This window comes from Lytechinus variegatus, chromosome 11, assembly GCF_018143015.1.
Source record: "Lytechinus variegatus isolate NC3 chromosome 11, Lvar_3.0, whole genome shotgun sequence".
NCBI classification, from domain to species: domain Eukaryota; kingdom Metazoa; phylum Echinodermata; class Echinoidea; order Temnopleuroida; family Toxopneustidae; genus Lytechinus; species Lytechinus variegatus.
In genome coordinates this window covers 24,674,678-24,692,356 of record NC_054750.1, presented here as the reverse complement: position 1 = coordinate 24,692,356, position 17,679 = coordinate 24,674,678, and the positions used below count along the sequence as shown (strand labels likewise).

At 35.7% G+C, this 17,679-nt stretch overlaps 1 protein-coding gene across 1 annotated transcript in view; it reads right to left on the bottom strand.

Annotated features, from left to right (window-relative positions):
- The window catches only part of LOC121423798, a 65,140-nt gene that overhangs the window by 21,529 nt on the left and 25,932 nt on the right, over nucleotides 1-17,679 (bottom strand). Inside the window, exons 8-19 of the mRNA XM_041619284.1 lie at nucleotides 17,060-17,416; nucleotides 10,452-10,562; nucleotides 8,354-8,479; nucleotides 7,604-7,876; nucleotides 7,100-7,212; nucleotides 5,699-5,918; nucleotides 5,102-5,218; nucleotides 3,711-3,832; nucleotides 2,549-2,695; nucleotides 1,882-2,058; nucleotides 799-1,233; nucleotides 247-444 (exon numbers count right to left, since the gene is read on the bottom strand). Of these exons, the coding sequence (XP_041475218.1) occupies nucleotides 247-444; nucleotides 799-1,233; nucleotides 1,882-2,058; nucleotides 2,549-2,695; nucleotides 3,711-3,832; nucleotides 5,102-5,218; nucleotides 5,699-5,918; nucleotides 7,100-7,212; nucleotides 7,604-7,876; nucleotides 8,354-8,479; nucleotides 10,452-10,562; nucleotides 17,060-17,416 (2,396 nt within the window). The remainder of the gene's footprint in view (nucleotides 1-246; nucleotides 445-798; nucleotides 1,234-1,881; nucleotides 2,059-2,548; nucleotides 2,696-3,710; nucleotides 3,833-5,101; nucleotides 5,219-5,698; nucleotides 5,919-7,099; nucleotides 7,213-7,603; nucleotides 7,877-8,353; nucleotides 8,480-10,451; nucleotides 10,563-17,059; nucleotides 17,417-17,679) is intronic.

The following is a 17,679-nucleotide window of genomic DNA, read 5'->3' as shown; positions in this document are numbered from 1 at the left end:
TTTATTGTCATTGTTAGATCATCAAACAATCGAAAAAATAACTTTGTACACAATCAAATCGGAGGATTGAGAAGACCGAAGCTAATATCGATCGACGGTTCCTGTTTCATTAATGTAATCATCAGAATAATTGATGCTAACTTGATGCTAACTTCTGCAATATGTTAACAGATCGAAGAACTTTCCAGGAAATAGACCGCTCATATACTGTAAATCACGTAGGAGCTGAATCATCTTTTCCCTCACCATTAGTACGGCGAAGTTGGTGAGATGGTCACACGCACAGCGCACTCTCTCACCAAAAGAACCATCCTGTGTTGATTCAGAGTTGGCGTAATTATCATCATCGGTTGATCCGTCTCTTGAAATAGGTGAACATCCATCTTTGGACCAATCTGCTTCTTCATCATCCCAGAATGAACACATAGGATTAACATATCCAGACTATAAACAAACAGAAGGAAATGACAATAATTTGTTTACAGTCCATGAAGAAGATAGGTGCATTGATAGAATGAATACAATAATACGGATAATATAGCTTGAAATAATGATGGCACATATGTCAGTTTGTAGTCCTTAGCAGAAGTACCAAAAATCTGATTTCATGGGAGCAATTAACCACATGATGGAAATAAGAGCTTCTGCATCACGCATGCTTCCATGATTGCAAAAGTAGTAACAATTGTGTGGACAAAATAACATCTTCAACCTAAATCATTTAAATGGTACTCATGGGCAGATGGCGATTGTAGATTTGGTAGCTGGAAAATTTTGCATTTATTTAAAGTCTCTTACCATTAATGTCGAAAATGTAAAGCTAATGGGTTCAGCCAAGGATTCAACTTTTCTCCCACCGATGCTGACGGATATGACAGGAGTGTTAGCTGACCGATTTACGGCTTCATTATCTGCGCTGAATTCACGCAGTGATTTAGAAATGAATAAGGCTGGAGTTGAAAAAACGTTGAAGTTTATACGGATGTATTCACCGCTGCCATTCGACGACGATCCCGTAAGAGGATTCGTGGATGATATGGCAGATGAAACCGAAGATGGGATGTTGACCTGTGCGATGGTGTCTGGTTTGGAAGCAATACTGTCATCGTCCTGGTGGTCACCTTGGGTCGGAGCGCTAATGGTAAAATTGGCCTTGGTTAGATCAGAAAGACTAGATCCGGCCAGAGAAAGAACAAGTCCATCCATTCCCTCATCAGCAGATACACTCTGGATCTAATATACAGATTACAAATCGAAAATGTAATCCTTTAACTTTGCTGTTCAAAATTGTATTTTGCATGCTGACAATTTCAAACTGCAGTGCACATAATTTAATTTCCCTCCCTCAATGCAAGTTTGATTCATTTATTATGATAACAAAACGTTTAAGTTCATGTATGCAAAAAGGGGGAAAATACAAAATATGATGAAACTTGAACGAATAGAAATATGACAAAAAAATTATGAAATGTTTATTAATAACCTATACTGTATTTGTAAGCAATCCCCACACCACCACCACCCCCCAAAGAAAAATTCAACTTTGATTTGGATGGGAATTAATGTCCTGGCATTCTTAAATTAATCTGCAATCAAGATTTGTTCGATTTAAGTTAACTTGAAAATTTATTACTCTATTGGTTTATTTTGCATGTAGACCAAGTTGTGAACATAATGGGGGGGGGGGGGGGTGGAATGAGAGTGTATTTCAATTCCCTCATCCGATATGACAGGCTATACAAGACGTTGTATTTTCTCAGTTTCATGACAGTGTTATTCAAAGTTACACAGTCTAGAATTACGTTTTTCTAAACTTTTGCCTTCTACCTTTTCCCCTTTTTCCTTCCTTTTGACAATTTCGGTATAACCCATCATAGTCACCTGCACAGCAACATTTGGCTGCTGAATGTTGAGCATCTCACCATCGGCAACCTCAACTTGACTGATTTGCTCCTCAAAAGCTTCTCTTAATATAGAAACTGCATCCCCCGCAGCTTCGAGTACGTCTGTTTGCACTTCTGCTACGTTGCTTAGAGTACCAGTTAAATCCTTGGTTACCTGTGGTGTACATTAAAAAAATGAAAGTAAGTTCATTTGTTCAGAACTTAAAACGAAAAGTTAAAATGAATTTACTATTTCTGCAGTGACAGAACCATCAATGGGATTATTCAATTATAAATACTCCATTCATTTATTTATTTTATCCAGTGGATGACATTGGTGTATTGATGAATTATGAAACTATCTATCAATTTTCCGGGGTTAAGCTTAGCCCACCTCGGTTTCCACTACGTTATGTAAAAGAAAACGGTGAATAGTACGGTACTAGCAAGAAATTGCACGTTAATGACGCCTTGTGTGGTAAAAATCATTAATATTTATAAAAGAAGGAGTTAACCCCAGCTAAGCAAATAGTATTTGAATAACGAAGACAGTGTGACCCCCCCCCAAAAAAAAAAATGCGGTTAATGATAGTATTGGCATTAAGGAAATGCAGTGTCAAAAGCATATTGCAGATGTTACCACAGATATCAACTTTGGAAATTACCTGCTCATTTGTAACATTTTGTTGGACAATACTCGATGTAATCTCGGCTATCAATGTGACGTCATCTGATGTGATGTCTTCGACATTTGAAGAAACTGCTTCCACTTGTTGACTCACTTCACCTGCGTTTTCTTTACTTATGGTTGCCTAATATCAGACAGAATAAAATGTACCTACATGTACATAAATCGCCAGTTCCGTTTTTAGAGCTTGAATATTATTTGAACAGCACACATTTCAGTAGTCATAAATTGCTTTGAAAGGCAATATAATTATATCCTACTATATAACTTGACAATCAAAAACATTTCCCATCAGATTTCTGAAATGGATATACTGACAAGAACGATTCTCGTTCATTATGCCCGTTGGGTTTATCGCGTTATAATTTTGTTTAAAAGTCATTCACGACTTTAAACATGTGAATTGGATGGTTCTGCAAGGAACAATGTAGATAGTCACTGTTAAGTGACATAACACAATTGTAGAAAACACGATAAAAATTAAAACAGATCAATGAATTCAATTAAAAATGGGGACATTTTCAATGTATCTTTATGGTATTCTACTGTATCGCCCCCTAAAGCTAAATTAGTTAAGAAATGAGTATAAAAATGTAACTGACAACTTTTTATCCATAACGATATATTCCTTTCCAATGATGAGTGCTATACTAATACCTATAAATACATTAAATATATTCAACATAGTTCCCTTGTGTGACACATGTAAACAAGAAATGTTAGACATTTGTACCGTTTGGAAATAACGCTAGGACCTGCCTTTCACATGCAAATTTTCACCCTAAGACAATTCTTCCACCTTCAAAAGAAACAGTAGGCAAGAATTGCTCGCGTTAAAGGTGCAGAGTTGCACCATTTGAAAAAAAGCGAAAATACCTTCTGAGCATAAAAATCTATGAGACACTGCACGGTGCAAAATGGGGCCTCATTATGATGCAAACTGACCCTTTTTTCCGTGCAAAGAGAAACAAGGGTTGCATTATAAAGGTTTAATAATAAGGATGTAATACTGCATCCACATGGGCGTTGCCAATGTTCAACCTAGGGAGTAAACTTTATCCCTTATGTCTTTGTGTCTAACTTGCATAAACCTTAGCATGACAAATAATAAATTTGAACAGAAGAAAAAGACATATCACCTCTGCAATTTGTGTGAGAATATCTGTCACATTTCTATAAGGTCCACAATTATCCATAGGTTGCCACTGACTCTGTGAAATACCATCTCCGATACAAAGCGCTCGTCCAATAGGCTCATCAGCTGTTTCATGTAAAAATAAAATAACAACTAGATGGTCTTTTAACTCAATGGCTCTTGCAAGTCCAAGCAAGCCATACATTTTTTCGAATAATAACCTTTAAGACATTTGACACAAGACCGCAAAATTTAATCACGTATAGTATATACATATATATATATATATATATATATGTACGCGAGCCAAACTTGAAACTAGTCCCTAAGGGCGTGTAACTATTGTAAAAGATGATATACCAGTTTAAAAATATGACATATGTGGCCTTTGATCAGTGTGACTCAAAACAAAAAAAGGCTAATCACCCACAGGCCTATGCAAGAACGAACATTAAAGACATGCCTTAAGTCGTCTTCCATTACCGTGAGAACTGTATATTGCAATGTACCTTAATACAAAGGCTTCTGTTTTCCGTGACATTTGACATCGTGACCCTAAAATTTAATAGGATCATTTGAATAAATAAACCTATTTTTTAACTGAACCCTTCATCAGTTATTTTCTGCGAGGACCATAATATTTCGGATATATTTGTAATAGTGATCTCCATGAAATGTGTTCTTTTGCTAAACATAAAATCCGGTACCAAATCGATTTATATATAATATAACATAATTTCTGAGGATTTCTTTGCTCTTTGTTGTTTTTTATTACTATAATTACGACAGGTTTCGTTTGTGGCATTATTTTAGACATGCATGTAAATAGCATTAAATCAAAAGACGTAAGAGGTAACATCTGCATGCTAAACTGATTCCTATGAGCAAAATAATCAACTTCAATAGAATCTATGGAGAATGAAATTGAAAGTAAACGATTTGAAATGAGATCTCGTTTTCGGGTATGACATGCACGTACAAAATATTGGATAATTTCTAAACCACGTACCAGGGACTAAAAATCTTGTCCAGCGATCAGTGAAAGGCACATAAAAAGGGAAGTTCGTCGCGGTAATAACTTAGCATGCTTAGGGTAAAACGTAACGTGTCAAAGAAACACCATGGACAATTGAAATAGATAAAATAGTTCCAAAAAATCAACATTCCTGAATCGTGTTTTAATTTGTCATTGCCCCTCTGCTATATTTAACATTATGCTCAGAATACATGTACCTGGCAGAGGTAAAGAATATGATTTGAGTGGTGACATTTTCATTTTGTTTACATAAGTATATGAAAATCTTATTTTGCTGTGGCTGTTGTTTAAAGATAACTGTCTGACTTAAGAACAAAGTAAAAATATGAAAACAAAAATGATAATAAAAACAAATAAACCATGCGTAGTGTTGAATGGACATCTTCCTGTTGACTTCGCCCACGTTCCGTTTTCGCCAACTGGAAATTGGACCCTCTCGAGACGAGGGGATATCCATGATGTATTCCGGCATATTGCTAAACAAAATAAATGTACAGAATGTAAAAGTTAAAAAGCTTTTAGAAATGATAATGTTTAGCAACGTGAATCTTGTAAAAGATCGCAATAGAAACTTACTTTCAAGAAATCAACCGCGGTATTATAGCAAATAAGCTCTTGTGCCGGAAATGTGGCTGAAACAAATAACCAAATTCACTCTCAAATGCATCATGGTTTCAGAAACGAAAACAAGGCCCGCAAAAAAGGAGTAAAGTATCGAAGTCACTATTTCCTCCTGACTTTTAAAAGGCACCCTAGAGGAAAGGATACATTACATTACTCTTTGCTATAAAATCCGTACGAAAAATCGCACGACTGTCATACGCCATCCTCGTAAGAATGTACATGTACGATTCACAGGATGTAATATCACCTAACATGCCTAACGATGCCCTTAAACCATGTAAACCGAATGTTAACGGAGCATAACTACTCGGTCCCAAAACTACAGCTCTTACCGTTATTTTGAACTGAAATCGCGGATGAATCTAGAAAACCATTGGAGTTTTCTGCCATACTTTGAATAGATTCACTGATTAGATGTTCTGTATCCAGTGCCGTCATATTGGTGTCATCAAGGTAGATATTCAAATCAGCCTCGATGCTTCCTGGTCTTAGAGCTCTACATACTACCGATACACCTTCTAGACCTGTACTTGTTCTCAGGCCTTCCTCCATCTTTGCAATGTATAAAACGAAGTAAACATTGACACAGTTCGTGCATGAATCATCAACACTCGAAAAACATTCCTATAAATTTGTCAGATTTACATGTGGTAAATGTTAGCTAATTCTACTGTAAGATGTGTTTTTATGTCCCCCATGCTTGTTCATGTTATTACTGATTTATTGTGAATCTGTCTGTTCACTTCATCGTTACTAAGAAGATTTTTTTAATGTTAATAAGAGGGTCTTCCTAGGCAGCCGGTTTTTCCTCATAATCAACAGTACTGATATCAACCGAAACTTGGTGAGATTGTCTTTTTCATAGATTCATACATAGATACATTTCTATAAATTTGTCATGTTTGCATGAAAGCTAACTTTTTATTTATTGTGTAAAATGTGATTATGGCCCCATTTTTATTCATGTTGGTGATTTACTGTAATTCTGACAGTTTATTTACGTCACAGAGAAGATTTATTTTTATGTTAAGAAGTGGGTATTCCCAGGGGGCTATTTTTCTCATTTTCTTGGTTATAATTAACTGTTATTAACCAAAATTTCGTAAAATGGTCTGGGGAATATTTCAGTAAACATCGAAAATTAGGCTTATTCGGAAGTCCTCAAATGATGTAAATAAACATAATTATAAAAGAAAATGTAAAATGAGTAAATCGGTCAAAAAAAAATCCATGTGAAGGAGAATCACTGAGGATTTTTCAGAAAGTATGCATCGATGTTTTTTTTTACTATAACGTTGAAACGCATTGATGTGTTTCCTCAGACGAAAACGTAGATTTGTATGGAAAGCGATTTGTAAATAAAAATGTCGCTAACGTCATCAAAATATTATAAAATCAAATTACCTAGTTGGTACCAGTGTCCTCGTTAGACGGTGTATTAAACAAGTAAAACGCCTCAGGCCGTCTCGCCTGTATTACGCGATTCGATATTGCATGTGTGCATGTAACTATTTTGTGATAAATAAGCGAAACTCCAAAATGTCATAACTTTCTTCTTTTGCATCAGATTTTAACGAATTTTCCAGCATTATGCTTGGTCTAATTTTTTTTATTGATTAAAATCAAAATAATCCGAGGCGGACTCGACTTTTTTTTATCGTTATTGAAGTATATCATAATAATAGGAAAATGACACGTTTTGCAAGGCGAAAATTGGCGATAATGAAACTTACAAAGTTGGTGATGTTGGAAGCCGTTTCTTTATAAATCATTGAAGTTTGGTCACGAAGCTCTTCGCGAAATGGAGTAGCAAATCGAACATTCAAAACTTGTATATTGGTTAGGTCTGGAAAAAAAAGAACACAATGATAAAAGTTGGGTGGTATATTCAGGGGATAGCAAGTTTATTGCCATGTTAAAAAAAATCATACCTGAGATTTATGAAAGCCGAGAATATACTAGCATAACATGCAGGAAGGGACTCATGTCGATCCATGACATGGAAATAAAGAGAGGTAATTTTGGTTAAGGTATTCAATTTGAGAAGTAAAATTTTCTCATGTTGGTTCCGCTCTGCACCTTTAGTATGCTATCACACCATGGTCTACTCTTTGGAACTGCGATGGTTCTAATGCATTCAGAACAAATATATATCTGCTTATTACAGCTGGAAAACCAGGAAATTCAAAAGCAAAACAAAAGTCTCAAAAGGTTGCATATTATAAGATTGTACTTACCTCTGAGATATACAGATGCTCGCAACGTCTCCAAATGTTCTCCATTTCTCCCTTCACCTCTGCAGAAGTAATACCCGATGTCATTGTGCGAGACAGACATAATCGTCAAAGGATTCCGATTCTCACTGTTAGGTAAAAGGACACCATCTTCTCCTTCCCTGTCATTTTTGTACCAGTAGTACTGCTTGGCATGGTTGAAACCGCATGTCAGGTTCACATTGGCATTGATATTGACTATTTGGCTAGACGGATGGTGAGAAACCTCTATTGGAACTGGAATGGGAGCATAAGGATTTCGAGCAAAATGTAAAGATAACAATTGTTACAAAGGTGATGACAATGGTGATAAGTGCACAAGACAATAGGAGAACAAGAATGTTACAAATAATTATGCCTATGTTGTACTAGACAAAAGGAGACAAAATAATAAATACTGTCACAAATATTTATAATGAGATCATGTTTAATCACTCTGTTTTGTCGTGTCTGGCCTTCCATGTCCGGAATGATTGAGTATGACTGAGTTGTTTTACATAATTATACAACGAACATTGTTGGGTATGAACTACTAGGTGAGGGCTTCGTTTTCGTAAAAAAAAGTTATAAAAACTCTTCCCGGAAATGACTCCAAAGGATTTTATTTAAACTTCAAGTAACTACTGGATAAGAGTGAAATAAAAAAAATTGAGTTGAAATGCGTTGCACGATCAAATATTTTTTTAAAATGAAGATAGGAATTTTATTACTTACGAATTGGTTCATCACAATGAATCCCGTCATAATTATCTTGGCATTCGCAATGATATTGTCCTTGTCCTACGTTAATGCAAACACCATGGGCACATGGGTCTTGTTCGATACAAGGATTAGGGTATGCTTTAAAAAAAGAAAAAAAAAGATCCATAATGAAAGAACGAGCGGGGCGCGCGTTTCCGTTTTACACCCTGGCGAAGGCATTTTCCGGAAAAGTAGCCAAAAAGCGACTAGTGAAGAGTCTACACACGTCGCTGGTTGCATGCAGCGTGCGACACAGGCGAGTCCACCACCGCAGAGTTCCTCGGCACTTCATGTACAGAGAGAGCGGCACAGGAGTGAAATCCGAACATGCTTTTGCAGACGCGTTGTTTATATTTTTTTTCTAAAAATAAATTATTAATTAAATGAATAGAAAGACAGACAAAATCAAAATAAACAGATAATAATGGAAAGACAAATTGAAGTTTGATGGATTGATACACTTAGAAGCTGCCGAAAGATATAGAAGACTGATAAACAGATAGAGACAAAATAGACAGATAGATAGATAGATATATAGATAGAAATAGAGAGAGAGGTGGATAGATAGAGAGAAAGAGGGAGAGATGGATAGATAGATAAATAGAGAGAGGGGGAGATCGAGACAGAGAGGTCGATATATAGAGGGAGAGGGGGAGGAGAGAAAAAGAGAGAGAGAGAAGGATAGATAGAGAGAGAGAGATGTTGTAGATAGAAATATTGACGGACAAAGAGAAAGAGAGTAAAAAGACAGACAGATGCCTAGAGAAGGAGAGAGAGAATTTGAGAGACAGATAGATAGAGGTTAGATAGATAAAGAATGAGAGAGACAGAGAAGATAGACAAATTAACAGATAGATAGATATATAGATAGATAGAGAGAAATAGAGAAAGACAGACAGATGGATAGATAGAGATAGATAGATGAGAGATAGATAGATGTTAGATAGATAAAGAGGGAGAGAGACAAAGAATATTAACAAATTAACAGATAGATAAGTTTAAAAAATAGATATATATATATATAGATAGAGAGAATAAGAGAAAGACAGACAGATGGATAGATAGAGAGAGAGATTAAATAGATAATTAAAGAATGAGAGAAACAGAGAAGATTAACAAATTAACAGATAGATAGATACTCTAGTTAAAAAATAGATAAATAGATAGAGAGAAATAGAGAAAGACAGACCAGAAGGATAGATAGAAGGATACAGAGATAGATAGAGAATTTAAGAGATAGATAGATGTCAGATAGATCAAGAATGAGAGAGAAGAGCGACAAATTAACAGATAGATACTGTAGTTACATAGGTAGGTAGAGAGAGAGAAATAGAGAAAGACAGACAGAAGGATGGATAGATAGAGAGAGAGAGAATTTGAGATAGATAGATGTTAGATAAAGAATGAGAGAGACAGAAGATTATTAGATAGATAGATAGATAGATAGATACTGCAGTTACATAGATAGATAGAGATAGAATTTGAGAGATAGATATATAGACAGATAGAGAGAAAGACAGACATCAGCAAATCGGCAAGGCAAATGATCAAGGCAAACATTCGTATTGAACCTGGAAAGTATAAGCTCAGCTGCATTTCTGCGGATAACTTCGGTGCGGACTTTGGATCGCGCGCCCAGCTGATAATGTAAACAAACGTAAACGTAGACTCTTCACTAGTCGCTTTTTGGCTACTTTTCCGGAAAATGCCTTCGCCAGGGTGTAAAACGGTAACGTGCGAGCGGGACATACTACCCGGTGTTTTAATCAGTATGGAATTTACACCAGTCTGAATATATCATATAAGTATGAAATTCTCTTTGTATATACATGCAGTTTCGAATAATACCTTTAAAAAAATGCAAACTCAGTTGAGCCAGGTAATAGGACCCGTGTAATAAAAAAATAAAAGTTTGTGTTTAACTCTAGCATTTAGATCAACAAGTATAACTTGTAGAAAATATGGTCGTATAATCACGGTTGTAAAAGATGTCAAAGACGACTTTCAGAAAAAAAACTGTGTAAAACAAAAATCCGTTTCCTTGGTAAACTTTCTCCTGGTTTGCACAAACCTATTTCACAGTTGGGACCGGTAAAGGTATCCATGCAGTCACATCGGAATCCGCCATCAACAAGGTGATTGCAAGTCCCTCCGTTAAGGCAGGGGTTTGAGAGACATCCACCTTTCCAATTAAGAAAAGAGTACAGAATCAACCGTAATCCAATATGAAAGTGGTGTTTGGTTCACAACCTACAAGCTAACAAATTACATTCAGTCGCATGCGATTTTAAATAAGACTGAGAGGTAACATCTACAATCACAATTCACAAAAGGAGAACAAGAACGTCAACAAATTAAAGGGCCTATGTTGTACTAGACCAAAGGAGACAATAGAATAAATAATGTCACAAATATTTATAATGAGATCATATTTAAATACTCTGTTTTGTCGTGTCTGGCCTTCCATGTCCGGAAAGATTGAGTATGACTGAGTTGTTTGTACATAATCATACAACAAACATTGTTGGGTTTGAACTAGGTGAGGGCTTTGTTTTCGTAGTTTCTTCCCGGAAATGACTCTACTTGATTTTATTTAAACGGTAACTACTGGCTAAAAGTAAAAATAAAAACACTGAGTTGAAATGCGTTGCACGATAAAATAATGTTTTCAATGGAGATAGGAATGTTATTACTTACGAATGGGTTCATCACAATGAATCCCGTCATAATTATCTTGGCATTCGCACTCATACTGCCCTTGTCCTACGTTAATACAGATACCATGGACGCACGGATTTTGTTCGATACAAGGATTAGTGTTTGCTTTAAAAGAGAAAGAAAGGAAAAGGGATCCATAATGAAGAAACGAGGGGGACACACTACCCGGTGTTTTGATCAGTCTGGCATTCACACCAGTCTTTATATTTGTATGAAATTCCTTTTGTTTACATACAGTTTCAGATAATATCTTTAAGAAAAGGCAAACTGAGTTGAGCCCGAAAAAATGATTCGGGTGATAAAAAAAATGTGAGTTCACATGAAAATGTCATGTCATACTGGAAGAGGAATATTGTCTGTTGACATACAATAATTTGCCTTTAATCAAATATCTATATGGAATATTTTAACTTTTATAAGTGTCCAAGAACTTGTTTTGCAGAGTGTTTATTGAATAACAGACATTGTCTGCAATGTGCTAAGTAAAAAAATTGGAATACTTTATAGATTGAGGAATTATGTAACAAAGAGAATCTTAGTTATGTTATACAACTCATTTATTTTACCACATATAACGTATGGTCTGGAAGTATGGGGTGGGACGTGCAAAACAACCCTGAACCCTATATTATTACTACAAAAACGAATAGCTAGAATAATGACGTTCAACCATCATACTTATCACTCTGCTCCTTTATTTCATGATCTAAATATTCTCGATATTTTCAAACAATACCAATATTTGATAGGAGTATTTATGCACGATTTAATTAATATTCGGTTGCCACATAGTTTTACTGATTATTTTTCATTTATAGATCATCCTTACAATACATAGAGAAAAGCGAAATGTTAATCTTGAGAAAAATAATACCAATTTGGGAAAATAATCAATTTCATTTTCTGGTCCTACTTTACGGAAACTTCTGCCAAGTAATATTATAAACAACCCCAGTTGTAAGACATTTAGCAAATCGTTAAAATTAATGCTACTGGAAGATTATACCTAATTTGATATGGTAAAATAATGCCTGAAAACAAATAATTCTATGTAAAGATTTTGTGAATAATTAAGATTTTTTTTTTTCTTGTAAATAGTGTAAATGTGTTCACTGAAAATGATCGAAACTTTCTGAAAAAGTAATAAGAATTGGTATTGAATTTGTTGTACAATATTGAGATTTAGTTAAATTTATTGTTTAAAGTATGATAATGACATTATTTGGGGCTAACCTCGATTAGCATCTTGCTATTATGTTTAATAACTCCAATTACCAAATGTTTTGTTTATATGTGATGTACTATTCCTTGTAATTGTACCTGACAATAATATTTGGTAATAAATTCAATTCAATTCAATAAGCAAAACTATTTAATAATATTAAATCCCATGTGATTCTAAATTAGAATCATAGGGAACATATTTATGCACAACTGAGAGATTCATAATTGATCAAACCTAGTACTTCCAAATCAACAATCAAGTATCATGAAAAAAAAACCTTCTATAGACTTTTCTCTTGTGTCCTATCAAATTGGCCAAAATTAAGCAAAGATAGCGATTTTGTTCCCAAAGTAACCCGAAACCTTAAAACCATATGTCGTGGTCAGCGGCGTACCAAGGATTTTCCAAAGGGAGCGAGGGGGGGGGGGGGGGGTGTTGGAGGGAGTAAAATTCGTCAAAAGACCCGAAAAAGGTCTTCAATCGCAAATAAAGGACATTTCGCATAACAAAAAATTGACAAGCAAAAAAAAAGTGTTCCATTTTCAAAGGAGGGGCCTACTTGTGGCTCGTCAGGGATCAGTTTTGACTCGACAGCGGGGGGGGGGGGGGAGGGGGGCAGGGATACATCCCTTGTATGTGTTGTGACTCGTCAGGGGGGGGGCACTCTGCACACCTATAGGTACGCTAATGGTCGTGGTTCTCTGCAGTTTTGTAGCATCAAGTTGGATTTACATACCAGAAATAAAGAAGATCGGAACTGTTAAGATTTGTTGGTCTTCGGCAGTTTAGTTGGGTCTCACGGTATTAACATAGAAAGACGTTTGAAATAATTCTTTAGCACGAAGTGGATTTGAACAATGTGAGTTTTTCATGATAGTTTTTTCTGAAGAATATTTTTAATTTAGATTCTGGTCACGCTTTTATAGGCATGTTCAACATGTTAATGGTTTCACAAGTCATGGGACTGAATCTGTTTGAGGGAAAGGCCTTTCTCATTCATTCTGATGGTTCTTCCGTTGTTTTTCTTCTGCATTCTTCAAAATTACATGGTCAAGGTTGCCCTAATAACACTATACAAAAAGTGATATGATATATTTTTGCGTAAAAATCCTAGAAAATACATTTACTATGTACATTTGTATAATCATGTTACTACCTTAACCATAGCTGATATAGACGCTAAATCATTCAGGAAATGAATGTACCTCCCAAAGTAGGCTAGTATCTAGACAAGATAGTTGTCGAGGGTGTTATTTAAAAACATTCCTGAACGATAAGCTGGGTTGTTTTAAGAGTGTGATGATATAGGGAATGAATCGAATAAGCCACCATGTGCTTCAACACGTACTGAAAGCTCATTTATGCCGACAATATCCTTTATTTATACAGGAACAACCTTTGATGAAGGCTGAGAGGTCCTCTCCGATCCCCTCGAATTTAGATACTGACCAGTAATACCTTGGTCACATTTGCTCTACGGCGGCCGTACGGCGAGTCGACAGCAGCCGTTTATTGATTTTGATTCAAACCACCTATATGTAGTTGGACAAAAAAATGTTAAAACGGCTGTTTTCGACTCGCCGTACGGCCGCCGTTGAACAAATGTGACCATGGTATAAGTGACACCCATGTGTAGAGACAATCGATCATCTCGTCACATCAGCTTCCTTTAGACAAAAGACCAAATGACTACATGTAGATCATGGATATTGTCATGTCAATATCATACGAAAGAGTTGATTACGTTAGAAGATCTAAGATCAAGTCATCTCAACATCCTTCAGAGGAGATAAAATGACAACATATCCTCGAAAGAATTTCAAATATTGCGTTTTAACATCCCAATTATTTCTTCAGAATTCAAAAATACATAATTATAATACACGTCAAAAGGATCTGATTCGTCAGCCATTTGCGAGAACAAATGACACTCTGACCTCCTTCCATATATCATGTATTAAAGAGTGGAACAATTTACCTGTTGATATAAAAAATAGTAAAACTCTTTTCATGTTCAAAAGATTATCCAAAACTTATTTTCTTGACAGATTTTGATTATTTTCCTTCAATATGTGTTTAAGTTAATGTATTTGCATTTAAGTTGATGACCTACTCAGAATCTATGTTTAACATGTATATTTGTGGGTGGATGTGGTTGTGTGTGTGTGGGTTTGTGTATATATGTGTGTTTGTAATAGTTGTTTCCATTCTATTTTTAGCATCTTAACCTTATTATACATTTTTTTTCTCTCTCTGTATCTTGTAGATTAGTATATCCTATGTTTTATGTTAATAATCATAAGTATTCCAGGGCCCTACTCACAAGCTTTGCTTTTAAAGGGGTCCTAAAACCAATTCGTATATGCTATAGTCTGATTGATGTATGTTCATGTAGTCATTTACGTTGTATGTACATCATTTTTTATAGTGATGTTTTTGGTTTTGAATAAATAAACTTGAATAAATAAATAAATAAAATAAAATAAACCACTGAAGAGATAATCGGATTACATGATCTTGGATTTCGTAATGCCTACATTCTTAATACCTTGGTCATGCTTTACGGCGAGGCAAAGACAGTCGATTTATTATTGTTAATTCAAAACACCTAAGCAGCTGGTCCAAAATGTTAAAACGGCTGTTTTCAACAGGCCTTACGGCCGCCGTAGAGCAAATATGACCAAGATTTTAGGACGTCCCATTGATGGGATCTGGTATCGCATATCATCTGAGCGTCTCTCTTAAAGGAGAGATATATTGATTATGAATGTGGTCTTATTATATGGAAAGATAATGATGTGGGGATTATCAGTAGGTCATTCAAAAATAACAAAAATAATACATAAGGTGAATATCGCCGATTAAAAAACGTTGATTGGCTCTCCCACGTGAAGCTCCACTTGCATGCAAAACCTGTTGCAAGGGTACGTTTTCTCCACACTGTCACTGAATACTTCGATCGCGAAATGAAAGAAAACCCAGAATTTTATCTAGATTTGGATTTTCAAATTGATGATTTTGAAGATGAAGGGAATGATGATGAAGTGAACAACAAAGTGACGTAGGTGGAGGTAAATTGGGGAAATTACACCGATGATGATGAGTCGGACAATTCAACTTGCAACACGATCATACGCCGAACTCATGCAGCTGCTACAAGTGCTGGCTGCACCGCGCGGGCCAAATTGAATTCCTGAAAATAAATTACCACACTGTCCAGACAGAGTCTCTTACCGCTGTGACTATGAGGAAGGAAAATAATGATATAACTGTACTTACAAACAAGTGAATATAATTCGAACCTGAAGGCAATTAATCAACTCAAAGAATAGCAGCAGACGATATGCACCGACGATAAACTTCATGTGGCTGGGATAGATTGTCACTCGTTCTGTAGATGCAATTTTTATCTCATTAATTTGACAAAATTACGAAACTCGGGGAATTATTTATCTATATAAAATATAGTAACATCTTGTGTTACTTTTTTAAATTACGATAAAACCTTTTTTGAAGCAAAACGTTTAGGTAAATTGAAATTAAATGTAAAAGGTGACCCCCAACATGCGTAGCTTGCAACCATGGACCTATAGGTCCGTGCTTGTATGTCATTGCAAACAAACCATCTCAAACACAGGAACTGGTATTCCTTCCTTGCTCGCCTTGCTGAATGAGAGCTGTGCAACACGTGCATAGATCTACTCTCTCAGCCAAGGTGAGGCAAGCAATACGGCATGTTTGTGATGGTTTGTTTACGATCACTATACGAGCTGCGCATGTTGGGGATGATCTTTTACATCTAATTTTAATCTACCTCAACGTTTTCCTTCAAAAAAGGTTTTATCGTCATTTAAATAATGACACGAGATGTTACTATATTTCTATATAGATAAATAATTCCCCGAGTTTCGTAATTTTGTCAAAATAATGAGATAAAAATTACATCTAACAGAACGAGTGACAATTCCCAGCCACATGAAGTTTATCGTCGGTGCATATCGTCTGCTGCTATTCGTTGAGTTGATTAATTGCCTTCAGGTTCGGATTATATTCACTTGTTTGTAAGTACAGTTATATCATTATTTTCCTTCCTCATAGTCACAGAGGTAAGAGACTCTGTCTGGACAGTGTGGTAATTAATTTTCATGAATTCAATTTGGCCCGCGCGGTGTAGCTAGCACTTGTAGCAGCTGCATGAGTTCAGCGTGTGATCGTGTTGCAAGTTGAATTGTCCGACTCATCATCATCGGCGTAATTCCCCATATTTACCTCCAACTACGTCACTTTGTTGTTCACTTCATCATCATTCTCTTCATATTCAAAATCATCGATTTGAAAATCCACATCTAGATAGAATTCTTGGTTTTCTTTGATTTCGTGATCGAAGTATTCAGTGACAATGTGGAGAAAACGTATCCTCGCAACAGGTTTTGCATGCAAGTGGAGCTTCACGTAGGAGAGCTATTAATCACGCCTCTCGTACAGACAGTGACGTCATAAAAATTCCCAATTTCGCGGACGTAATTCTGCGTGTTTGAAGCATTCAGAGAGAGAACTTTAAACTATCAATTAACTGAGTTTAATCGGTCTCCATGATAAATGATGTACACCACCGTGTTCTCTTTATTTTATCCTTTGATTTGATATATGATTCTTCATTTTTACGATTTCAGTATATTTCTACTTTAAAGGATTCCAACATGATTAATATAATAAGTAAATCCACCATAACTCACCGGAAAGAGAAATAGCAGTTACAATTATATCGACATGACCATTAGGGTAGTCATAGTAGGCAGAGTCCTTCTGACCAGTCATGACAACCCACATGTGGGTAGTATTCACATAAACATCATCTACATAATTTGTATATCCCTGGATGGACATTATAACGGACTCTTCGTCAGATAGGTCAGTTCCCGTTCCGATCTGCACACGCTCTTCACAACAGCCAAGAGAGATGTGTTGGAACCTGATATGAAATCCAGAGTATTGGTTGGTTTGTAGAATGAAGGCATGGTATTCCCGTTCAAACAATTCCAAATCTGAGATGGCATAAGATTCCCCTTCACTGATGATGGTCGGTGAATGGTCTGTCAAAAACAAAATAAACAGCAGACTATTAATCAGCGCACATTTTTAAAGCTATATTTAAAAAAGGGGTAAATTTTCCTTTCAAACCTTCAAGTTAAATATTCACTTAATACATTCAGTAAGCCTACTTCATTTAACATGTTTAAGGGATGGTAAAAGCTGGAGATATTCATGTCTCAATAAATAGAGTAAAATTCACAAAGCAAAATGCTTAATATTATTTTGATCAAAATGCAAAATGGGGTAAGAAATAACGAAACTT